The sequence below is a fragment of the Cyclopterus lumpus genome, chromosome 7 (genome assembly GCF_009769545.1).
Source record: "Cyclopterus lumpus isolate fCycLum1 chromosome 7, fCycLum1.pri, whole genome shotgun sequence".
NCBI lineage: Eukaryota > Metazoa > Chordata > Actinopteri > Perciformes > Cyclopteridae > Cyclopterus > Cyclopterus lumpus.
The window spans coordinates 11,522,648-11,549,017 of NC_046972.1; the positions used below are offsets into that span (position 1 = coordinate 11,522,648).

Consider the following 26,370-nt stretch of genomic DNA (forward strand, 5'->3'; position numbering starts at 1 on the left):
GCACACACGTTGGGCTTTAGGTGCCAATCATTTAATACCTGGTCCGTGTTTAGGATCCTGCTCCACCACAACGCCCCTAACACCATTAACGTCCTTCCTTATAATCCAATTATAAGCCATGTGTGTCCACATCAATCAGCCATTTTCATTTGAGCCTGTGGTCTTCTTTATCACCATTACTGCTGAAGTAATTGAGGCACCGCTATGGAGAGGCTGTGCAGTTTACCTCCATCTGGGAGGTCAAGAGGAATGCAATTGGTTGACAATGATCATGCTCTTGCTGATTAGGCTACGGGCTACTGCTGAATATTTAGCACTGATTAGACTCTCTCGCTAAGTCCTGTAGAGAGCCATGTGGCTCACAGACAAAAGGGACAAGCCATAGGGCAGGGAGAGAAGGCTAGCAATCAGCACAGGCTAGTTCAAACAGGCTATCACAGAGCTGTAATGATTGGATCAATCCGATTAGCAATATTGTTTTAGGAAGATATTATTAAGCAGTTCTTGGGAAGCGAAGAAAAAACCAGTTGTGAGTAATCCTAAAATGTAAGAATTTCATTAGAGTATTTATTACAACTGTGAAATGTGACTGCTAAACTCTTTAAACATTTATGGAGGTAAAAACATGCTACAAATAGATTTATATGTTTGCCTGTATGACAGGAAACAATCCATACAGATCAGTGGGAGATGGACATATTAATAAGTAATACACAAAATGGCTCCTCTAATCCCCTTGTGGAGATGCCAGCATTTTTTCCTCATCAGTGATTGTGATATTTACACAGAAACTGAAGTGCACTCCTGATTGAAATAGGAGGAGAGGGCGGATGAGAAAATGGGGGAAAAAATATATAAACGCAGAGAAAGACAAGCGCGGTGAAAGGGGGAAGAGAGAAGGACAAATGACCAGGAGAAATGACAGCGGGGAGAGCTAAGGAGGCTGAGAGAGAAGGGAAAATAGATGGAGGAAGGCAAGGAGACGTGCACTTATTTGCAGAAGCTTTAACTGTCTTGATCCTCAATAAGGAGGTGAAACTGATTAGGTTTATTTCAAACAGCTGCTTGTAACACGCTGCCTGTCGCTGAGAGCACAAATCACAGTCAAGTCAGGTTTTCCTCTTTTCCATTTGAAAGAGCCAGCTCTCTCCTCACTTGTCTCTCACTCCGTCCTTTATTCAACACCGCACAGCCTCCTAAAGCGCCAGCTTGTCAGAGTGACAGATGCAGACACGACCACTGACCTAAATCACTCTTTTCCAGCACATTAACCCCCGTCTCCCTATACTTTTTACACAAAACACCAACACAGTCCTCACGACACAATGCACAATGAGACTGACCCAAGAACCCACTTTGTTGTATTATGACCCTCCTCCCCGAATGGAGGCTATTCTTGAAATGCTTAAACATGCAGGACACACACACACACACACACACACACACACACACACACACACACACACACACACACACACACACACACACACACACACACACACACACACACACACACACACACACACACACACACACACACACACACACACACACACACACACACACACACACACACACACACACACACACACACACACACACACACACACACACACACACACACACACACACAAAATAAATCTGTTCCTAGAGAGACATTTTTCTATCCAGCATAGTGACAAAAAAAAGATGTTAAGAGGAGGGCAAAAAAAACTAAACATGTTTGTCCGCTCTGGAGCCAATGTGTAAAAGGATCAATAATGCTTTAATTACTCCATTCCATGTTTTGAAATGCAATAATCATTCATTAAAGATGCAGACAGCGGCAAGCAGGCGGCCGGGCGGCCGCCCGGGCATCGAGGCTGCGTGCGAGGGTAGGAGAAGGGAGGGCAGGACTGGCGTAAATGATTCATGGTTTGATATCTCTCCTGTATAATGGGCTCCTCCAGGGAGCTGCTGGGGCTCCACTGCAGCGACTGACTGCCTGGCTCGCTCCGACTCTGCTTCTGCCAGCGCTGCCTGCTACCCAAGATTAAAAAGCCTTGCCTCCCATGAAAAGCAGCTCACTGAAAACAGAGCATGGACGGGCACATACACGCATAAAAAGAAGCGACTTGATTCAATATCGTCTGACAAAGTATCTGGGGGCATGCTGGGGGGGGGGGGATAAAACATTGGCTGCAGAGATACTTGTAATAACACCTTCATCCTCCTTCACCAGCCCATCAATCCCATCCCCCCATGGAAAGACATAGGGGGGAAAATGAAGAGATTAAGGTTGTAACGTGTTGGGCTAATCATAACATAGACAGTTTAGTGCCATCTCGCATAATTAAATGCTTTGCACTAACCACCTAATGCATACTAATTTGGAACAATCCACTCCTGGAGTTGGCAGACCATGAAGCGCCCTGCAAAGGAGGTGCTCGCTCGCTCGCTCGCTCGCCAAAGAGCAAGGTGCTAAAGGTCAGGCCGTGGACTTGAAAAAAAAAAAAAGGTCAAGCATTATTACAACATGACTAAATAAACAGGCTGATCAACCCCAGCCAAGCAACTGGGAGTGCTCCAAGTCTCTACCAGTACCTACATGCCGTGCTACCTGCTGTCTGGCTGGTTCGGATTCAGTTTCATCCCTTGTCTATATCCACATATCCCTCCAGCTCTAAGGCGGCTGACATGAGGACTGTCATATCTTGCCTAGATTCTTATCCCCGCTGGCTTTATTGCTCTCTTCCTCCTGAGTCACAAGCACACACAGACAAGCAGGAGGGAAAGGGAAGCGGGGCGGCTGGAGCGTGCTTTAAAGCACATTAATATTAATTGCAGCAGTAGCTGGAGTGATAACATCGACAAGATGCCCCTGTGAGAGAGCTGGGCGAGAGCAGCCCCAGCTTTTTGTTTGCAGTACTACTCATCCGTTGGATGGCCATGGTGAGGCTGCAGAATGATGAGCGTTTCATCTTTGAATCGCTTGTTTTATATTAGAGGGGGCCTAACCTCGCTGGTGAGGGGAATTTGTGTTTGTGAGTATGTGTGTGGCCGTGTGTGTGCGTATGTGTGTGTATGAGCACAGACGTGCACTGGGTGATAAAAACTAGGCAAGATGAATTATTAGGCTAGTGGCTAGATAAACAGCAGTAGACATGTGCTTCAAATAACACAGAGTGCTTAAGCGATCCTGCTTTTATCTCTCCTACTACTCCCGGCTTGGCTACCTTTTATGTCCGCCACACTGAACTCAATATTCTGTGAGCAATGAGCTCTGCTGAAGATGTAAATAACCTGCTGTACTGGAGAGAGAACCAGCTTTTCAGTATAGTGGAGTAAAAATACAAATAGAGTTGAAGCCTGGGTGCTGAGGCTGATCTCCACCTTCAAGTTTTCTTTTCTTCCGCAGGAAGAAAAGGCGATCATAGGCATCAACAGATGACAGCTATATCTCTACAGTCCTCCATTTTTACATCACTCTCTCTTTTCCCCCTCTTTTCTCAATTGCCATTGAGAAACCTGCCGCCTCACAGTAGTGGGTTTTTGCTGTATGTTTTGTACTGCTTTCCCAATTTCCCCCAAGTCTCATCAATGCCCCATTACCAAGTCAAATCAGGTGGTGCTGCAGAGATTTGCTGAGAACCAGGGATGCAAGCACAGACACAGACAGACCCCCCCCCCCCCCCCCCCCCCCCCCCCCCCCCCCCCCCTTCATTCAAGCAGGAACAGGGCGAGGAGGTGAACAGAGGAGAAATCACTGCTGGCTAAATGCTCATGAGGGGTTTATGGCTCCAAGGGGCAGCGAGGGAGACGAGGATGTGGTAATGCATCTCTCTGACACTCCTTTAAGCAGCTGACCGGATTGTAATCTCCTGGGTCCACTAGTCAAATATTATTGTTTCTCATTTCACGAGTCACAAACAATTAAAACACGCCTGATGATTTCCATGACCCATGAGCTCTGTTACTCCTACAGTACGACCAAAATGCACACTAATCTGAAAAAGAAAAAACCCTTCTATGACCACCCTCCCCATACAACTGAATTCATACGCCAAATTCCCAGAGAGAGTCACACGTATTTCTCACTTTCATCGTCTTTATCTCTCTGCAACAGCAAATACAAGGAGGACGAGCCCTGTGTAATGTAAGCAGCTGCTTACAGAGAAGTGAAAGGGGGAGGGGAGGTGTAAAGACGACATGTCCTTTTAGTTTTCTCTGCCTGTTGTCATTCTCTTCACAGCAGCAGCTGCACAGGCAAGACAAAAAAAATATGGGAAAGATAAAAAAAAAAAAAAAAAAAGAACTGAAGCAGCACTGAGCATTTTTTCATTTATTTTTTTAGGTAGAGATTTTCACAACCCCGTCGTTGATTAGAGGAAAAGACTGAGTGCTAAATACAGAGGAAAACAAGGAGCAGAGAGGGGGGACTGCTGGTTCTCCAAGCGGAGGTGAGGGCTGCCAGAGGCGGTGGTGAATCTCACCCCTGTGACAAAGTTGTCGCACCAAGGAGGGAAATTTAAACACCTGCTTTCATTACACCGAGTGTCTCAATGCATGTGCACACACACCACCTTACTCTGCTTTCCACATCTGAGTTCTGCAGCGAGCACTGGCTTTGTGCCGAGCAGATCATTTGATTTGTGCCATAAAGGAAGAGACTGAAACTCTGACAGCGCTCTCCTCATGCTCAATCACAATCATGAAATCTGTGCGCAAACAAAACATCCCCATCGTTGATGAGATGCATGCAATAGTGCCGCACTATCTCGCCTGCCAATCGTGTCATTTAAAACGAACCAGAGCAAATCAAGATGGGACGCTGCTCACTAGAGACCCTTCCAAAAGCACTTAATCAAGTCGTCATCAGTAATGACACCATACTAATATAAAACTGAGGAGGCAAAAAATATATATTTTGGGGGGCAAGACTAAAAGAAGCTCATCTGTACAGAGGACCAGGCCTCAGCAACGCTATGCCAAATAGCATTTTCTTCATTTGAGAAGGCAGTGAAATGGGGAGAGGAGGAGGAGGAGGATTTGGTATCCTAGTGCGCCGCTATGCCCCAGCTCGGCTAAGTGACAGTGATTCCTACAGTGAGTCGATTTGCTGCTTTTGAGTGCCTGGAAACTTGTCTGGCAGAGTGCTCGCAAGGGAAAGGGATAGATGGGAGAATGGGGGGACCGAGCCTCACCTCTCTCGCTGTCTTCTATTTGTCTGTTCATCCCTGGAGGCCTTTGGGCTGCTTGGTGCAACAAAGAGGGGGAGAAGCGACAGAGAGTGCTCTGCGGCCATCCGCAGACAAAGCAAAATCAGAATGGACAAGTTTACAGGTAAATAGTGAGAAGCAGCTGGCTGGGAGCTGAGGCAAGCTCAGATTTCGAACAATCAATCGGCACTCACTCCGCTACAACAAAGACGGGGCTTATTGCCCAGTATTCACTGAGCAGATCTTATTTTCTATTAAAGCTACTTTGCAGGCCTGTACATTTTAAGAGCTTTGGTTAACACCAAAGCAGTAATACAATACCAACCTGACCATGACATGTTCAAAGACTTGCAGTGTTTCTGCAAAGACACATTTACGTACAAATATCAAGTGTACAAGGCAAGATTGAACTGACTTTCAACTCCACAAATGATCACACAACGCTGTTGGAATATAGGCGGTTGATGACAGGAGTAATTTACCACATCGCCGATTTGAAAAGGAGCACTTGAAGATGACACAGAAAGACAACTTTATTGTCATCTTAAAAAGGATCTATGAAATCAATGGGAGGAGATCAATGCTGTCTCTCCCACTCTCTCGCAGCACTTTACATAAGCAGCAATAAGCATCACAGAGGCCATCATCTCTCACCGATTTCCTATGCAGGACTCCCAGACACCTCCAGGCAACAAAGCTTCTCTCCCTCCATCAGTGCAACAGTCACATCCATAACTTCACTCACAAGGAAGGAGGAGGAGGCAGCGAGGGAGAGGAGCTGAGGGGGAGAAAATACCTCAGGCGAGCCAGAGCCAGATAGAGAGGGCTGGAAGGAAGGAAGGAAGGAGGAGAGAGAGAGAGAAAAAGAGAGCGAGAAAGAGAGGTTGCGGGCGGCTAGCAGAGGTCTTCATTAGAGTAGAGCAGCTAACTCTGGCACCGACTAGCCGAGTGCCGGAGTAAGAGCTGCTCATCCTTTCAGTTAATTAGGATTTCTGCTGCTTCATTTTGGGGCGAGGGACAGGATGTTGGAGGCTTGATTGCCTTTTATTTCCAAGCCTAACGGCTCGGCTGCCTCTGCCGCTTTATTAACAAGAGATCTTGCAAATTTACAGCTTCGCAGCAAACATCAATTTCAATAATTACAAGAAAACTGTTAGCGGGGACACAATGAAAAGCTCACACACACACACACACACTTATGTTTTCTCTCCAATGCCCCTCCCCTCCTTCACGGGATCTAATTTCCATAGATGTGCCCTTTTCATGATTGCGTATTATAAAAAAACGTTAAAACACACACAGATTTTCCTCAGTCACACTTCAAACGCTTTATAACCCATCCTGGCCTGAAGGGCAAAGCAAATACTGTGAATGTCACATTTACATTCAAACCTTTGCATTCGCGTCATCAGAAAAACAAAACGATCTGACAAAACGATCTGATTTCTCTGCGGAGCAATTACAGCTGGCTAAATGTGGTACTGGTCAGAATCAGAGCAAAATACCTCCTTGAAATATCATCATGTGAATTAATGGGATAAAACATCTTTGGAGATGTATGGGATTACAAGAGCAAGTCCTCTTTTTAGCCTTATCTTTATACATTGGCATTATGCCTAGAATTAGAGATTTTACCACTTGACAAAGTGCATGTGTGAGACTGAACTGAGTGCTGCTCCGACAAAAATAAATTATAAATAATACTTTAAAGGCGTTAAGATCAGGTTCAGAACAGAGAACCAGCGATTTCATTTGAATAAAATCAATAATTGTGTTGACTTGCTGTGTTTTGCCTTCCTGTCGTCTCATCTTGCTCGCTAATGTTTCTTTCATGAGCCAGCCCACTACTGGTGACATTATAGCTACAGCACTTCCACAAGTCCCCAATGGATCAGTGAAAATGGTTGGCGTAAAACACAATTAGTATGGTCCATATGGCTGCTGGTGGAGGAGGAGCAGGAGCAGGAGCGGTCCCATGTGGTCCTTATAGAGGCTTGCTCTTTTGTTACCTTTAAGATCAAACTGTTGTCATAATAATGGGGTCATTTCGATTCTGCTGCTTGGTTTTTGTGAAGCAGTACTACTTCAACAGAACCTCACATTGTGGAATGACTCTTGGCAAATAAATTGACCAACCTTGGCTCATAGCCTAATCAATGGCTCTTTCATCATGATTAATGGCTCATATTGAATAATGGGGAAATTTAATGTGAGAGGAGCGTTACTTCCTCATTTCAGCGCTCAACCCTATCGATTGGCTAGAAACCCTCTTTTTGGCCAATGGAATGTGCTGATAAGAGAGCGATGTGTTCGACCTATGTAAACTGAGCACAGAGAAAATGATTTACTGTGCTTTAGGCGCATCTCATTCACTGATAGCTCTGTATGCCCTGCCTGACAAGCATTTTCTTGCCTGAGAAACGCAGACACCTTTTACTGAGTAGAAGCGAACAACAACAGCTTGAGGCAACAGATTTATTACAAATTGATCTATTAGATAGCACTGCTGTGCTTCGCTGTTTTCTCCCACCCCCCTCCCTCCCTCTCTCTGTCTCTGACAGCCTTCCCCTGATGGTAGCTAGAGTGTATAAGAGTTGAAGTGCTACAGTGGCAAATCTAAACCCAATCCTCAGAACTCATTTTCTCTGTGCCGGCTGCAGGAACTGGGGTAGGCATAGAGACGTCCATCCTTAAACCTATGGTCGATTCAGCCACATGTCCCAGCACCTAAACTGAAGGCTCAATAGGTGTGCCTAACCTGCAAGGGCAAGCAAGGACACAGTTTACCGGAGGCACCTCGTGAACAGGAGATTGCCACAATGTCACAGGGTCATTTCCTTACGGCTGCATGAACCCTGAGCTCACCACTGGCTTGTGTGCCGTCTCTATTAAAACATCAGTCACAGGTCTGGGCTCTGCAGCTCTGCAAACAAACTCTGCCTCATGTGCAGTCATCACATCAGTGCAATACCCGTATTAGTCACAGAGGCCACAGAGCACAACCAGCACGTTGTAAAAAGATGTATGTATGATTAGTCTCATCCACAGTGTTGAAAATCAATGTCTTAGAGCCATACAGAAAAAATACATCACACGCCATTAGAGACACTTTAATTAAAAAGACAAAGACATATGTTTGTCTGGACAATAGACAGCTGGTATTGACACATCTATCTATAAAACAATCAATTAAATCAACTGCATCATTTAGACTTGCTAATCAAGGTGTCTCTCTGATTATTACAACAAAGTGACTACCTTAATCACAATACAATAGACCTTTACACTTCTTAACATGTTGTCTCAGGTACAACATTATAGAGCTTAGCCTGCATTATTTATACATTATTAGCCAAGAACAGGAATGAAATCTCTTAACATTGCTGTGTAGAATACAGCCCAAGGCACAATACAAAATATGACGTGCACCCACATGCTTAAGGTTTTAGTGTTTGTCCGGTAGTGTAGCCTATTTAACAACACATATCTGTGCAGAGAAATACGCACTGATAGAAAGCTGCACAGACTCCATTGTGCTCCTTTCCTTTAATCACCTCCATCTTTCATCTGTGCTACAGAAGAAGAGCGCAGGGAGAAAAGAGCTATTGGCTTCCGGATAGTTCATGTTGGTGTCGCTGAAAACAGGGCATCATCTAAAGATGTTGAAATGTTCTAGGGAGAGAGTATATGTCTCTATAAACATCTTCAGGCAGGCAGCTGCAGGGGGTGTGCACAGTAAAACACTGGTATGCATTGTTTGTGTTTCTGCACCACTAGCGCCATGCCGTGTCATTACATGAGGCAATCTATTACCTAATCAGCACTGACACACACAGCGGCAAAGCACTCCTACTCCTCCTCATCTCTCTCCCCCCTTTCTCTCCCTCTCCTCAGGGGCCATCCAGCTGATCCTACACCATTTCATTTTCCTCCTTTACTGAGATGGCAAATGGCTGACTGTTATTTTTGAACACTTTCAATTCATGCTTTTTTACACTGTAATTGACTAAGTGCTATTATAAGCCTATCTTGCCCAAATGCTGAAACAAATGTGCTATCATCTGCATGATATGGTGTGTTATAATATATTATTATTGAGACGCATGAGACATCTAACAATCTGTCAGACTTCCAGATATTGGAAACAAAAGTTAATCAGCTTTGCAGTCAATTTCATAACAACTACTAAACGTATTCATTGATCCGTTTGCTGTTGCTTCACAACTCTTACAAACGTTAGCACAGCCTCCAATTCCAGTTTCCACACACACCACTGTACAAAGGGAAAGATGCAGATTTTTGCTGTACCTAGGACCTGCCAAGAGGCTGGCAACAACACAAAAACACAATGTGCCTAATCAGTTAAGATGTAAAGCCTTCCCAGGCCGGAACAATAAGACACAGGCGGCATTTGCAGGATGAAGTGAGACCAACTTCACCATGGCTGAGCTCACAGAAAAAGCCGATTTGATCACATCTAGTACATCAAATACCACCAGCAGTATGTAGCAAGACAGCTCACAATTGTTAACACGGATAGCGTTTGCCGATACTATCTCCTTGGCACAATTGTGGAGCGGCAGAGCTATAGGCCTGAATCAAACAAAGATGAGATATGATGCAGCATGCTTGGATCTCCTCTTATGAGAGGTGAAGGGAAGCTGTCAAAGAACACAAAACACACCCAGCATCTTGCCTCCTCTGACTTGCTGGGATAAGCCAGGAGGAGGAGGGGGGGGTTCTGCCAGTGTGCCCTGTGCGTGTCAGTCCAATATCTTAAAACAACACATGCAAGGCTTTGCTACAGCCAATTACCCAGCTCTTGGCACGGGAACTGAAAAACATCTTCGGAGAACAATAAAGAGAGCTTGGCTTGTTGTGCGTGCTGTCAGTAAGTGCTGACAGATTGTTATTTTTAATGAATATACGGCACTTGAATGGCCCATCAAGAGGTCTTTGAGCGAACATTGCTCCTTTGTTCAGAGCATTAATTTTCTATGTAATAGCCAGATATCTTGCAATAAAACTGATATCTGTAAAGAAAAAAGCCAAATCAGTGTATCCACTTGCTTCCCTTTTGTGTTGTCTTTGCATACGCTATGCATGGTCAATAGAATCTAAATACGGCAACACACTTAACTACAGATCTGAAGATGCTAGATTACACATCATTTCCTATTGTGCTCTTTCAAGCAGGCATGTCACTGCTTACCTGCCAACATAATTTCATACTGAATATAAAATTATTGAGCAAAAAGTCACAATAAATCCACCTAATCACCTTTATTTGAAACAGAATAGCCCCGCTGAGTGTAAAAGGCCCCTTTTCAAAAACAGGCTTGCTACACCGGTGACAGGTTATAGCACCATCTCGTACTGCAACACAATGCCACAGTAACAGCATTTGAAGTAGCTCGGAGACTAGACCCAGGCATTATTATGAGGAATCATCTTTCATGACAATTCATTGCAAAGGAAAAATGCAGTGACGGCGTCTTGGTGAATCACAGCAAGATGCTATTCGAGTGCAGCATGTAAACAGTGAATTTCCGAACATGTGTATTGACAAATCATCCCACAAAGAGGTGTCAGAGTGCAGTGAAAAGGGATTTTCCTTAACATTATCTGGCCCTCCATTTGCCACATAATATTACTGCCATTACTCAAACACACATTAGTCATTAAGAGGAAATAGCGGGGTTATTACACTTCTCTGATCATTATTCTGCTGCTACTACAGCCACCAAGCTAGATTAACATTCGATAGATGGGGTGTGTCATTGAATATGCGAGTCAAAATAATTTTACCCACTGCTGCTCTTGAGATCCCATTCAAATTGAAACACTATAAAACACCCTGACCGCTTCTGACCCCTGAACTACAAGATAACCAGCTAATGCAGATTTTAAAAAGGGCTTTACACAGTCATATACAAAAAAAAGAATACCACAAATGTTACGTTTTAAGCTTTTTAAATGATCCTCTTGGCTGAACCTGAAAAAGTCACTCCCTCTTCCTACAAAAACTATAAACCAAGCATCTAGGTGCTTTTCTGTCAGCGCTGTGCTAAAGTAGTAATCAACGTATAGCCTGTAATGGCAGACCTCTCTAACCTAACACAGCAAGTTTACAGTCTAAGTAGTAGTTTAAGAAAATCACAACCACTAAGCATCTGGCAGCAGGAAAAGCCACCAAAAAATCAGATGTGCCATATGTACAACGTATGGAGCTAATAAGGTGTATGAAGGAGCCACGTTCGTCACAACTGCAATGACTTGATGCACGATATGTACAGCAAAAACTAAAGCTGATTGAATACATTTTGGTTCAACAGTTGTATTTGTTCAACATAAGAAATACATATAACCTGTTGTTAATCTTTTATCAAAACACTGTGTAAAAATAAGCAGTATTTTCTCTCAAAAACATGTCTGACCGTATGAGTGCATGCGTATGTTTGCTTACCTAACCCTCTGCTGCTAAACAATAGCGTGTGTAACAGACATTACATGATGCGTTTATAAACTGTTTTCAGTTCAGTGACCTCTCTCTTACACAGTCATGTCATTATCAGGAGGCCTGAGCAGGTGGCAATGACTGGCTAGCTAGAGTTGTGGTGCAGTTGACTGCAAAGTACCAAAACCTGTCCGTGTTAGGTTGTTTACAGTTAATAAACATAATGTGGTGTTGAGGACGTTTATGTTTCACAATGCAGCGCTGTCAGGTTATCAGATAATGTATTAAAGATTTTCTTGTAACAAGCCTAATGTTGTGGCACTTTAACAAGTAAGGAAATGCAGGCTTTGATGTAAACACGACATTACATTCTTTCAACTGAAAGACTGAAAAAAGCTTGGCATTTATGGAGCAAATTATATGTTTCACGCTGCATATTTATTAGGTATGATGAAGTCCACAATTGTGCAGGGCGATGGAGCCTGTAAGGCACAAGTCAGGAGTGAGTCATAAACCCTCAATAAATATAAATCACTGGCTATTAATGGCTCTGCCTCAAGTTACAGATATTAACATCAATAGAAACCATCTTTGGAATCTTGTTTATACGACAGATTATGCATGGTGTGTATGAATAGAGTGCCAACTATTTTCAAACTTACAATTCATAATAACTTGGACTAACCTCACCGATAAAAGTATAAAACCAGAACGACCAGAAACCCTAAGTGGTCTGTAATGTTACTACTCAGGCGTTTTGAACTACTCAGCTTGCCAGAGGTGAAAAGTGTCTGCTGAATCTATTTGTTGACAAATCTCTCCCATGTAGATGTCACAAGCCTTGCATCTTTGTTTCCAAAAGTCAGCATGAGTGAGCCGTTATCCAGTGATAGCTTTCTTTTAAAAACCACCCCAGACCAAGCTCTGGCGTAAATAACCACAGACAACAAGCTAGATAACAATAATTGAGCACACAAGTCAGCCACACAAAGACAGCAAGTTAGCTTCGCCAGCTAACGTAACCAAGAGCTAATGACAATAGCTGAAACGGGCTCAGGCTACTCCCTGGAAGTGAGCTACTACAGTGGTGAATTCAAAACGGGAAAACGTTTGCTGTGAGGCAATGCAGTGCACGGGCACGTTTAACCCACAGTGCGTTTAATAAAACAAAGTAATGTTGTGTGTGTGTGTGTGTGTGTTGCATGGGCACTGTGCTAACCGGTGTCAACGAGCTGTTGGCATCCAGACATTACTCTGCTCCTGGCTGGCATTCCCAATCAGTGCTCGTCAGTGGGGCTAGCCGCTAACGTCGGTTCGTGGTAACCAGCAGCAACAGTAACCGGGGCAAACAAGTCCACCAGCTAACGAGCTAGCTCATGCTAATGGGAAAATTAGCCAAATAGCTAGCAAGCGAGGGTTAACAGCCCAACGTCCACTAACTGCTCCTTTATGTGTGTCAGTTCTTGCTCGTTTGGTTGGTGGATGTTACAGGCAAAGAAGACGGCTGGTTGAAGCTCACAGCACTTACCTTAAAGGGCTTGATCTACAACATCTGTGGTGTGTTTGAGAGAGACTGCAACAACAAACAATAGCAGCAGTAGCAGCAGCGGCAGCAGCAGCGGGGGCAATTAGCCAACGTTAGTTAGCCAAGTGTCGCCACTAACGTTGCACAGAGTAGCACAGCAGCTGCAGTGCCACCTGTATATCTTCTCTCATGCACGTTGGCTGCAACGGAACGGACCACGTTTGATGTAATGCTGTCATAAATGATGGACTTGAGAATAAAGAGGGAGTAATCGTTGCTCGGAATGCTCTGACTAGTGTGTGTGAGGGGCACTCAGCATGACAGCATCCTTCTTCATCTTGGGGTGAGAACAGTTGGGGGGTTCTCAAAGTTCAACCGGTGAAATATCGTCACCCACTGGCCAAAACGGGGAACATCCACACGGAGAGGGTGGCGGCGTGGGAGTCCTCGGGGTGTTTATTCTGTAGCAACACTTGGTCTATCTTCATCCTTATAAACCTGTGATACTGCCAGACTATATTTAGACTGTCAGTGAGCCAAGAAGAAAATAATACAATAGAATAGAATCTCTCTCGGGAGATTTGAGTGGACTGCAGTATTGAATATACAGTAAATATATATGATGTGTTACATTATACAGCATGCAGTAAACAAATAGCAGAATTAGTGAGAACAATATGACACAATGAAAAATATCTTATCACAAAATAGAGAAGAATAGAATTCCTTCATGGGGAATAAAATGCACCTGGACCTCAGATTTGAACACCTGGGACAAGACAACACTGCACAATTGAAATAAGGGTATAATAACACATTTGGAAGAACAACAATATTATGAATATAACAGAATACAATTGAATAGATTAGAATCTCTATTGGGAGATTTGAATGAACTGTAGTATTGAATATACAGAAAATGTCATATATTTACATGAAAAGGCCTACTGTAAACAAATAACAGAGTTGGAAGACAACAATATGACATGACACTATTTTATCACACAATAGATTAGAATAGATAAAGGTTAATGCTTCACACGATCGAGCAATACAAATGCAATAGGAAATAAGGTTAGACTGTAAAATGAATAACATATTAAAAGAGCAATATGGAAATATAATATAATATGATACTTTTGGGGAAATTTGACATTGCAAAAATGAATATACAGTAAATAAAAGCGAAACAATGTATACGTTTTGGATATACGGGTCCACACAAGATGAAATAGTTGCAAATGTAAATTTAATCACAGAATAGATTAGAATAGAATAGTTGTATGAAAAGCAGCAGCAACCTACTTGTATGACTGTTCATTCCAAAAATGTGTTATAATAGCATAAACAGTTGTGCTCTTCACTGGCATTTGGGTGCTGACCTATGTTTTTAATTGTTTATGAAAAACCCACGTTTGAATCATTCTAACCCCCTCTAATAGACGGGAATTTATTGTATTGGCATACAGGGATTAGCTATTGTCTGCTTTATTAATCTGTTTGTTTTGTGTCAAAATAAGATGCAATTGAAGCTAGCAGCACTTATATTCCTAATGAAAGACACAATCTGTGTTATTTCAACTGAAACTTGGATTTCTTAAATTATTCAGTCTCATCTCATTTGCAGTTTTAGGACACATTTCTTTTAGTTGAAAAATACTGAGGATTTAGTTTAGTTTTTTTGCCGCAGTAATAAGGATAGATTGTATAGTTTAATTAAATGGTTTCCTTTATTCCCTCTCTGGTATGTGGAGGCCTCATTTCAGCACCAGGAGCTGTCTTTAGTCTGGCCTGATCAATAAACTACATTGCTGATGATTTTAGGTGGCATATTGGTGTCACCTTCATTGGCTTTATATTTATATTTCTAACATTTCAATACGTTTTGATGAAGCCCGGTAAAATCCTCTTTAATGTCATGTTGGAAGCCCTCTGTCTTCTTTTATCGTGTCTACAAGGAGCAAGTCAGTGAAGTATACTACATAGATCTGACCACCAGATGGCGCAGGTCTCAATGAAACGAAATTAAGCATTGCAGTTTCATAGAAAGTCACGTATTAAGGTTGTAATCGATGCTATGGTATAAAGTAACAACGATTTACTCTCTTGTACTTCATGTAAAAACATTATTGTTAGTCTATTGAAGTGAGAGGATATGTTGCTCAAGGAAATCTGCAGCAGATGATCGTCACAGGATACTTATCCTTGCTTGGTTATACATGCTTGGTAGTTTCTTTGTACCAGTGATTTGTAATACATCTCCTTGGTGATGACTAAACAATGGAGGCAGGTTTAGACAGCTCACAAAGTGAATTGGTGTGGCACAGACCCAGCTGGCAATCCCCCCTGGTACCATACCACCAGTGAATAGATCCTCATTTATCCTGGCAAGGATCAGTACAAAAAGAGCTTGCGGAGAGCTTCTGGATTCTTTTACCCAGGGGAACAGAAATGGCGTCCCCGTACACTGAGCTCATGTTTCCACACACACACGAGCAGTTACTGAGGAGAAGGTCCTTTACTACAGATCATTTTCTCTGGAAGAAAGCTCTGAATCCTCAGTGATTTGCGATTGTTTATACTGATAGCAATCGGTAATCATTATTATCCATGAAGCTCTGCAGCATGTGGATGAATCAGAAATCACAACAATGTTTCAAACTATGTTGTTTATTACATATTTCTGCCTACGCTTACAGCAACACAAGACCTTGTCAGATGCGACACATTGCACATATGGTACTGTTGCCACGGCTCGAGGCAGAGCTGTACTACAGTTACAGTAGCTCAAATACTCAGTAGAGGATCAAAAATCACTACAACTCACAAGAAGCTGAGCAAAACTCACACAGTTACAGACACAAACGTAGGGACCAACACTAATCAGGAGCTAAAGCATAGTTTGAGGATGAGCTGAGCTGTGGTTGTACTGGGATCTACTCTATAGCTCCACGCTACAGACCAGACTTGGACCTTGGGTTTCAGCAGTAATCTCTCCATCTTCTCTCCAGACAGGGCAGGCAACACACGGAGGCCCATGGAGGTAGATCAGCTCAGATGGGGTGCCTGAAGTTCTGGCCGGCAAAACGGGCCTTGTCGCCGAGCTCCTCTTCAATCCTAGGATAGAGGGATGACAGTTTGTTCAAATGGATGGATTGATAGTCTGAGAAAATTTGCAACGTATTGCCTCTAAGGAGCCCATAACTTATACTGTTAATAAAGTTCAGTTTTTGGACCGGACTCACCTGAGCAGCTGGTTGTACTTAGCCAAGCGCTCAGATCGGCAAGGTGCACCTGTCTTGATCTGGGAAAAGAATTAAATGAAATATAAGACCCAGTCTGCAATGTTAAAGCTACACCTATTGTAGTTTGAATCAGCTTTAAAAAGTTCAACACTAGAGATCCCATGCCAATTAATGTCACAATTAGAAGTTGAGGTTTTACCTGTCCAGTGCAGAGACCGACCACCAGGTCAGCGATGAAGGTGTCCTCTGTCTCTCCAGAGCGATGGCTGACCATCACACCCCAGCCGTTGCTCTGGGCCATCTTGCAGCTAAAAGAAACACATTTTAGCCAACTTATACTTTATTTACTTTCTAGGATTTTGTGCAGAAGTTTGACCACACGGTTATCGACACTCACGCCTCCAGGGACTCTGTGACGGAGCCGATCTGGTTGACTTTAAGCAGCAGGCAGTTGCAGGACTTTTCAGCCACACCCTTGGCGATACGTTTGGGGTTGGTGACTGTGAGGTCATCTCCCACCACCTGGATGCTGGTGCTGGCTGTGAATTTGGCCCACGCCTCCCAGTCATCCTGGTCAAAGGGGTCCTCAATGGACACCACTGTTAAGAACGCAAGTAGGTGAGGGTAATGTTACGGCCAGTTATAAATCCAACACTTCAGCATTGATTAAGTAGCAATAGCTACCATCTACAGACACCTTAAACATGCAGAAGTTGATGCTATTGACCACTTGGTGGCAGCAGAAGCACACTGCTAAACGCTCCATTGTGTATCTAGCTTCTAACTTTGACAGAAGTCAACAGTAGTGTTCTTCAGAGTTTTTGCTGGAAACAGCGGGCTGTTACAAGAGCGACGAGTGAACCAAAACAGAAACACAAAATGCATATCGACATACGGTTCTATTTATTCTCTATTGCATGATGTTGTTTGTACATGTCCTCACATTATTTTGATCAACTATGCTTAGAATGTATCTTGTTGTATTAAAATCACTATAATATCTTTAAAACATTGTATCTTTGAGAGCGCTGAGCAGCAAGCGATTTATGGCTGTAAAGAAGAGGATATGTGCCAAAACCCACCGGGGTAATCTTTGACAAAGCTCCTGTAGAGGTCAGCCAGCTTGTCAGGGGAGATGTAGCGGCTGGGGTCGTCAGGAGACTTGAAGTCCAGGTCGTACTTGCCACCCTTGTAAAACTCAGAGGCAGCCACATCCATGCCAATCACGATCTTGTCGGTGTAGCCGGCCTTGCCGATGGCATTCTTCAGCAGCTCCAGAGCTGGGACAAAAACATACTACGGTAAAGATTGTGACTGTTTCACTTTTCACAAATGAGTCACCACTGAAGACTCTACTCCGGTGGGGCATTTGCCATATCAGCACCTCAACCTGACACTGGATTCAGAGGCCTTAATTTAGAAACCATATGTCGATGTCGACCCGGAAAGACATGATAAGTGAAGTACTTTCGAGAGGTCCAAGAATGTATTGCTTTCAAGACACTCCCTTTTGAGTGGTGACACTATCAACTCGCTCCTCAAAAATTAAAACAACCCTACATGAGTGTCCTAAAATAACTGGCGATGCATTCAGCTGGATCTGAACTCTTGGTTTGTATTGAAACACTTATTGTTAAACAGTGGTTACGGCTCTGATATAATGTTTCCTCTCACCTTCCTTGTTCTCCAGGATGTTGGGGGCGAAGCCTCCCTCGTCACCGACATTAGTGGCATCTTGGCCATATTTCTCCTTGATGACATTCTTCAGGTTGTGGTAGACCTCGGCACCAATACGCATGGCCTCCTTAAAGCTGCTAGCTCCCACAGGCAGGATCATGAACTCCTGCATGGCCAACTTGTTGCCTGCATGGGAGCCGCCGTTGATGACGTTGAACGCCTGAACAGAGGCAGAGAGGATCGGCTTTCAGCTTAATGGAATCACGACTGAATTTATGATTCTTAAATTAACTTGGTTATGTTAGTTTATTTTAACTTGTCTTGTTCTGTGTTTTTTGTTTGTAATGTTGCTGCCTGTCTTGGCCAGGTCACCCTCGAAAAAGAGATTTTTAATCTCAATGGGATTCACCTGGTTAAATAAAGGTTTAATAATAATAATAATAATAATAATAAATTATTAACGGTGCATGTCTTTAAGGCCTATTGGCATTTAGAGTCTCTCCTAAGTCTGGGGTACATGACTTAGGTGATTGCACTACCATACTCACAGGGACAGGGAGAACGACTTCAGGGTTTCCAGCCAGGTCAGCGATGTGGCGGTAGAGGGGAACGCCCTTCTCTGCTGCACCAGCCTTGCACACAGCCAGGGACACGCCCAGGATGGCATTAGCACCAAACTTAGCTGAGGGAGCGAAGACACAAATATCTAAATATATTGTGTGTAGACTGCAAATATGGAACATTATCTTAAGTGAAAATGTTGTGGGGTAATTAGGCAAAAATCAGTAACCTTGGGATAATTGTTTGTCACTGTTCACTCCTGCCTACAATATAGTAGTCAGCAGTCACTTAAGATTTCTGGCACCTTTACTAGCAAGTGTATATCTTAAATCTAAGAAATATTAAGTATTGCATTTGTTAGCAGAAAGAACTGTATATGAAACCGATGTTACCTTGTAAAAGTAAATTCTGGTTCCTTTAATAGTGTATAATTTTCACACAGAATTCAGAAACCGAAGTAAAATGTCTTTACAAATCCAAGCTCACAAAACTCTGCACCGATATGGTCAAGCCAGTTTTAGAAGAGGAAGTAGCGTCTCACACTTGTTTTCTGTGCCATCCATGTCCAGCATCAGCTTGTCGATCTTGGCCTGATCTGTAACGTCCACATCCTGGAATAAACAAAACATGACAAACGATGAAATAAAAGATTAACTAGGTTTAATTCTGACTCTTTTCAAACACACTGAAATAATGATAGAATAATCACAGCATCTCAGAATTATATCTCTGAAGCTCCGCTAATGCAGTGGTTTATAGAAACTTTAGATACATAATTGTTATGAATGCAAACGTCAAAAAACCATGAGGTTAATGTGAAATAGAAACAACAAACAACTTCAAAATCGTACAGTTAGTAATTTGGAGTCCGTCAGTACTGCTAGTACACTGCTATTGTGGTGTAGTCACTTTCTATTGACTTTTCAAGATACATTAATAATTAATTCAAGACACTGATCCATTCATTTGAGGGCTTTGACACTAACACAGTTATTCGTCAAACAATAAATGGTCCTACCTTGCTAACCAGTGCAGGTGCAATTTTTTTATTGATATTTTCAACAGCTTTTGAGACACCTGCAAGGGACAAGCAGACCATAACTGACCCAGACAGCAGAAGACCATGCAGAGCAGGCGAGACAGATGACCACAGTGCCCCTCATCCAATCTTATGTGCAAGTAATTCGAACAGAAGTAAAATATAATTTAGGTATCAATGATTGTGTTTTATATTTGTCTTTTTGTCATTTTAGATCTGTGAGCATCTGTTGGCGCCTGTCAAGGTTAGTTTTCAAAAGGCAAAGCCATTCTTCATGCTGCTGTGCAGACCGATGTGTAAGAGACCCATCCTGTTATTTCACACTTTATTTACCTGGTTACACAATGCAGGGGCCAAGAACTCATTTACATATTTAACTGCTCTTTTGACTCCTAACAGGAGGAAGAGAGATGGAGGAAACAGAAATGAAGAAGGAAGCGACGAGGACAGACAACCGAATGCACGGTGGTGTTGAAATGACATGAGAGATGGCAACAGAATAGAGGTAACCAGAGAGTTTAGAGAGAGAATCAGTAAAGACGGCTTACCTTTGCCCATGTAGCGCGTCTTGTCATTGTCACGGAGCTCCAGAGCCTCGTAGATGCCTGTGGAGGCACCGCTGGGTACTGCGGCTCTGAAAAGACCTTGGAGACACAGAGGACATTTTGTTACAGTCATATCTTAAAGTGCTGCGTCAAGTCCAACAAGACGGCAAAGGTCTGACTGCACTTTGATGAATGTTGAAACTTAATTTTCCCTGTCAGCCATTACCATGAAAACCATGACTGCAAACGATGTGATATTTTTACATTATAGACTGTAAAGACAGAAACATGTCTGATGGAGCATTAAGAGCAGGAGGGGCTGCTTGGTATTCAAGGAGCAACGGCAAGTAAAAGACATTAGGGGACGCGATCAATCAGCTAAACGCATTCCCAATGTTCTGTGTTTTTCTGGCCACAGAGAGAACCAAAGCATGTGTGGAAGTAGTTGCATTAGCTGTGCGGCAGAAGGCTGTGATGTAACAGGGAAAGACTGGGCATGTGCAGTGCATCTGTGGAGGGATGCGAAGACACACCTACACAGAGGACATTTTGGATTCAACTAAGTGAGGAGAAATTGGGGGCAAAAATCTATTCAGTTTGCTCCATGGAGCGGCAGGAAGGGTGTAAGTCTGAGGGGATTTAGGGGCTTAGGACCGTGGGCTTAGGCCATGAGTTCAGGCTTAGCAAATCATCTGCATCAAGACATTACCTGGCTGCAGCTGGGGGAGCTGGCAACATCCATCAGGCTCCAAACTGAGATGTCATCCAGATATCATATTTCATCTGGATGAAAACCATGACCCAAATACAATACAAACTAGAGGATATAACAGTAATAGTGATTGTGGATGTATCTCTATTATTACCAGAGCTACTGGATCTACAATATTCTAACGACAACCAGAGGAAGTTCTCTAGTTTGACTGTCTGTGATCGAGCAGCAAGCTGGTTACATAACACACGAAAACAGTAAAGACTGTGTGCAGCCTACTCGCTTTGGTATGTGCTGTTAATGATGCCAAAACAGGCCCGGCAGACCTAAAAGGGAATCTTGTCCAGAAAAAGAAGTAAGGTTATATTTACAGTAAACTGGAGAGCTTAGCAAACATCCCAAACTAAAAGACAACTGGGCTGCAGAATAAAGCGGTCGATTTCAAGCCAATGCATTCAAGGTCACTTCCACGTCACTGGTCATTCAGGTTGCTTCATTAACATTGTCGGGACATTTCATTTGGTTGAGCTGGTCTTTTGTTTTAGCTTGCCAGAAAACTTCAATCCCACAGTCAGGCCATTAGTTAATTTAATTAATTGATCTAAACTGGAGGCAGACGTGTCCAACATTGCAGAGTTTAGATGTTTAATGTTCAGCAGCTTTATTACGTAATCAGGTATACAATTAGGTGAAGAAAAGCATCCTGTAGATTTATACAAAATTCAACTTAACTCAGGGGTTTGCTAGTACATACTGTATGAGCTATCTGTGGGCTGGAAGGGCAGCAAGATATATTACAGGAACTATTTTCAACATCGGAGCAACACTGCAGGACAACACACTGACTTCACCATCCTAATCCACAACTTTACCAGCTAGATAATTGGGCAAGACACAAAATAAGTATGACACTTTGCTTCCGATACGATGTCCTTACATCACATTCTACATACTGGAAAATAATTACATGTTTGATACACATAATGATACAGTACCTTTCTTGGTGTACAGATCAACCTCCACAGTGGGGTTGCCACGGGAGTCAAAAATCTCACGAGCGTGAATCTTGAGGATAGACATGGTTCTGGAGATGAAACGAGAGAGAGAAGACATCAGTGCTGCTCCACACCGAGCTGAACGACGGTTACACTGTCACTTACTGAATTAAAGCTTTGAGTCAAAACAGTGAGTTGGCAATAATTTAAATGCTCAATGACACAAGCAGGACGAACAGTAATCTGTCTAAATTTGGAGACAGAACAATAAATCATCTAATGAATACTCCAACTAAACATGTGTGTGAGCTGGCCACCTGAACCAACTGATGTAGGCTGGCCAGGATAGCAAATATATTAGTCATAGGAAGGTGTGGCTCATGCAGCAAATAAATAAATAATACAAATCTCTGCAGGTCTGTTCAGTTTACTTAATACAGCAGATTACAAAACAGCATTGCAAAATTCTCAGCAAAACTGAGTTGAGAGCACAAAAAGGGAGCTCTCGATAACAGATGTGAAAGGTCACTGAAAGGAACAGTCGGTGAATGACTTGGCAAAATACACATTTCGTCTGAGTCGTGCTGTACTGGGAGAATACTGAATAGTGGTGTAATCTCACAGAGCCTTCGTTATCTTTCCAAAGTCCAAGAGTGGAGGATGGAGAAGGCCATGACGCCTGCAGCGCCACCGATTTATTTGTTTAATGTAACTTGCTTTGTATCCATGCACTAACTTTCTCCTCTACCTACCCTGAATACATTAATGAACTTTGAGTACAGCCTCCAGAGTTAAACTAGAATGTGTCTACAGCAGAATCAATAGAAAATCCTCTCTGTAAAAATTCTGTGTGGAAACTTGCCTATGGCTTGAGCCATAAGGAAAACTACACACAAACACACCTCTTTAAGCTAAATGGAAATATTCTATAGTTTACTGGGACTGAGTAACACTAATAATCCCTAGTTTAAATAACTTTTTTTTAACAAAGTTCAGGCTGCAAATTGTGTTGCGTTTAACAGGACATTATAGAAAAAAACATAGATTTCTCGAAGTAAAGTATCAAAATAAGGTAAAGAATAGTGTAATCGCAACTAAACTGCATCACTTGTTCTGAATTGTTAGCAACACAAACTTAAGAGCAGAATATGTAATTAGAGAGATGGAACAATTAGAACCCATTAACCAACAACTATAATCCATCAATAGTTTAGTCATTTTTCATGCAAGAAATGCCTACAATATGTTGGATATTTATTGATTCCAGAGATTGTGAGAATGCATATCCTCATCTTATGAGATCATAAACTAAATAGCTGTACAAAATAAGCTATTTGAAGAATTGGGATGTATACTTTTCTCTATTTTCTGACATGTTATAGACGACTAATTGATTCATGGAGAAATTAGTTGGCAGATTGTTCAATAATGAAAATAATAATAACTCAGTTATAGATTGCCCAAAGTAACTAAGTAGTATAAACACTATTTCAGTAAAGTAAATTCATATATTTTTGCTACCAGATTTTTGCAAAAGTTGAGAGCAAGGAGCTAAACTGGCAGCACAAAATGGCACCCCAAGAATAAATAATTGAGATTTGATACCCGATTTTGTTGTGCATGTAAATGTGGCTTAATCCTCATTCAGGCTACATTAGGATCTGCCAGCCAGCCATAACGGAGGGTTAATAATGAGTTTAATATATATTTTTACATTAACAATACATTTAAAACTGCAGTAATAAAGTACTAAACCAACTAAGTGACTTGTTAAAATGATCTTCTTGGAGTCGACAAAGAAGAATAATGACTAACCATCCCACAGAGACACACAATGTAATCTTACAGTATTTTTCCTACAAATGGCGACCCCCCCCCTACGGCTGCTGCAACTGGAACAACAGTTAGCTCCCTGCCGGATTCAGCATGTGTAGCACACCACAGCCTCTCCCACACGGCAACACGACCTTTAAGTCCCCGGACTAAAAAGACTCGAGTGGTTCTCGGAGAGCCTGCTCGGAGTCGGACTTGCAACTTGACGCCCTTTTCCCCCACGGACCCTGCAGCTCTACATGGAGTGACATGTCGCCAGCTGACGGTCATGTTTTAAAAATAGACGGTGGGCTACAAACTACTCCATCCTGCAAGCCACCAAACCAACAACTGGGGAATTAACTGACGCGTGTAATCAACGACAATAAAGACAGTGTCGGCTCACACAAGGAAGATACTTTGATGTTACCGTCGAGGATGAGGAACAGCATTTACACATTTAAAAAAAGAATACAAAGTTATTTATAACAACACTGTCTTAGAACAGACTATTTCAATCGCAAAAGATGTTTTTCTTCACAAAAACGGGCAAATAAAAAGGAGAATTAACGATATCAAAGTTACCTTTTCCGGGCCTAACTGTGTGCAAGGACGGTGCTGTCTCTCTCTCTCTCTCTCGCGCAGGCAGAGAAGGCGCTCGTGACGCTCTGTGCTCGGTCATAAGTGGACGGAATCAGGAAGAAGCAGAGCAGCGGAGCAACGCCATTGGCTGGCACCGACTCACGAGGCAGACCAGTGCGTGAAAGGACGCACGTTCACCAATATCTCATCCGGACAGACTTCACATCTCAAAGGGAGCACGAGGGGAATGCGGATGTTTTAAATCTTTGCAAAGCATCGCTTTTAATAATCCCAAAATATACAAAAATACGGAGAGAAATAATGTTTTATTTGAAGTGAACTGTGGGAAATGTAGTATTTGTTTTCGCGTGAGGATGAAAGAGGCACTATGCGGAAAGATGACGCATTTCACGTACGTGCAGAGACACAGGCAGGGATCTCCAATGCAGTGGTTCGTCGTTGGTCACATGTCACTTGCCGTCACGTTTTTTGGAACTGACTTGTTTTCCCATTAGCAATATTAGAAAAAGGGGGTGTGCTTTTCTCATTCGATCAAATGATAAAACAATCACATGATGTGGTGATTTACGTGTCAAAACATTTGAAGTAAAACTGATTGAAAAATGAACTAGGCCTGTTTTGGTTTCAGCGGCCTTTTAATAATGATATGTCGTATTTTACAGAACCTGTTCCATATAATATCTAGTCAACTAAATGCTGTTGAAACACTAATGATTATGGGCTATATTATCTAAAAACCTTCTAATTTCAACCAAATGTCAACATATTGAAAATACGTAATTTGTTTGTATTGGAACATTCATTTGGCATTTGGCTCATTGACAAATATATATATATATATATATATATATATATATATATATATATATATATATATATCTCGGATGTATGAACGTGTAGAAGTACTTGCATTTGCAGGATTGTTTGCCAAATCTTAGTATTTCAAGAGGGAATGCACAGGTAGTGCATGTGGACATTGCAGTAATGAATCTCAATATGAGTGAATAGTGGGTTTCCCACGCATGTGTCTCGTATTCACAGGACATGGGTTTCATGCAGCTGCGCAGTGCAGTGAATGCAGCACCCGTGACAGATCAGAGCTGCCGGGGCTTCACAGTGACGAAAGCCTTCTGCAGTGACCTTGAGACTCTTGTCAGTGTTAAATCCAACTGCGCCATCTGCTGCCCACATGCTCTCATTGAAATGTCAACAAGTGCCTCCAGAAGACTCTTTTGAACGTTTGAATTCATTATAGATGTAAGGATAGAGGAATGTATTGATGCAGTATTTGTATCCAGTGCCCCCCTAATGCAATGTATGTTTATTCAAAACATCAAATAGTTGTTGTAATCGAACATGATTAAAAAAAAAGTACAAGTAAAAGTCCTGCATCAAAAGTACAGACGAAAAAAAAATACTTAATGTATCAAAAGTGAAATAACTCATTATGCAGAAGGGCCCCTTTCGGTGTTATATTATTAGGCTAGTGGATATCATTATTAGTGATGTAATAATATGTGAGCAGTATTTTGATGTTGAAGTTGGTTGAAGTACATTTAACTGATACAAGTCACACACTGTGGTTTAATCTAAAATAATGCATTATATTTTATAAACCGATCATATGTTTTGTATCATCAGATAAAAAATAGTGCTTTAAAGAATACAAAAATGAGTGATGAGCATATTATTTTTAGTAATGGACTTCTTTTTTTCAGCAGACATTATGTCATAGTATAGGAAAAGCACATGTTACTAATAAAAGTATTGCTCAATTGTATTCAGGTTTCCCAGTAAGCCATGACAGTGTGACAGTGAGCCAGTATGCACAATACCAGGACCCTGAAGCTGAAGCAGCGAACTGGAATTCAGCCATCATTGATTTTTTTTCCATCTGTCAAAACATCTTCTGTTAAAAAGGCCAATGCTTGAATATAAAAGTGGCAATGCTCTAAAAACCTACATACGTTTTCTTACATTAACGCTTATAACTCTTCCCAT

At 42.3% G+C, this 26,370-nt stretch overlaps 2 protein-coding genes across 3 annotated transcripts in view; both read right to left on the reverse strand.

Moving 5' to 3' along the window:
* The window catches only part of rerea (arginine-glutamic acid dipeptide (RE) repeats a), a 117,044-nt gene extending 103,581 nt beyond the window's left edge, over positions 1-13,463 (reverse strand). For both annotated transcript variants that reach the window (XM_034536688.1, XM_034536687.1), the window contains exon 1: positions 13,184-13,463. The gene's annotated coding sequence lies outside the window, so the exon portion shown is untranslated. The remainder of the gene's footprint in view (positions 1-13,183) is intronic.
* A 2,367-nt stretch (positions 13,464-15,830) lies between these two features.
* Positions 15,831-24,491, reverse strand: eno1a (enolase 1a, (alpha)). The gene is made up of 12 exons (XM_034536730.1): positions 24,352-24,491; positions 21,955-22,043; positions 20,251-20,346; positions 19,682-19,740; positions 19,205-19,274; positions 18,651-18,784; positions 18,100-18,322; positions 17,508-17,705; positions 16,823-17,024; positions 16,625-16,733; positions 16,426-16,484; positions 15,831-16,297 (listed from the first exon to the last, which is right to left on the reverse strand). Exons 2-12 carry the CDS (start codon positions 22,037-22,039, stop codon positions 16,234-16,236), a joined length of 1,299 nt encoding a protein of 432 aa, XP_034392621.1. The 5' UTR covers positions 22,040-22,043; positions 24,352-24,491; the 3' UTR covers positions 15,831-16,233.
* Positions 24,492-26,370: the final 1,879 nt, after the last annotated feature.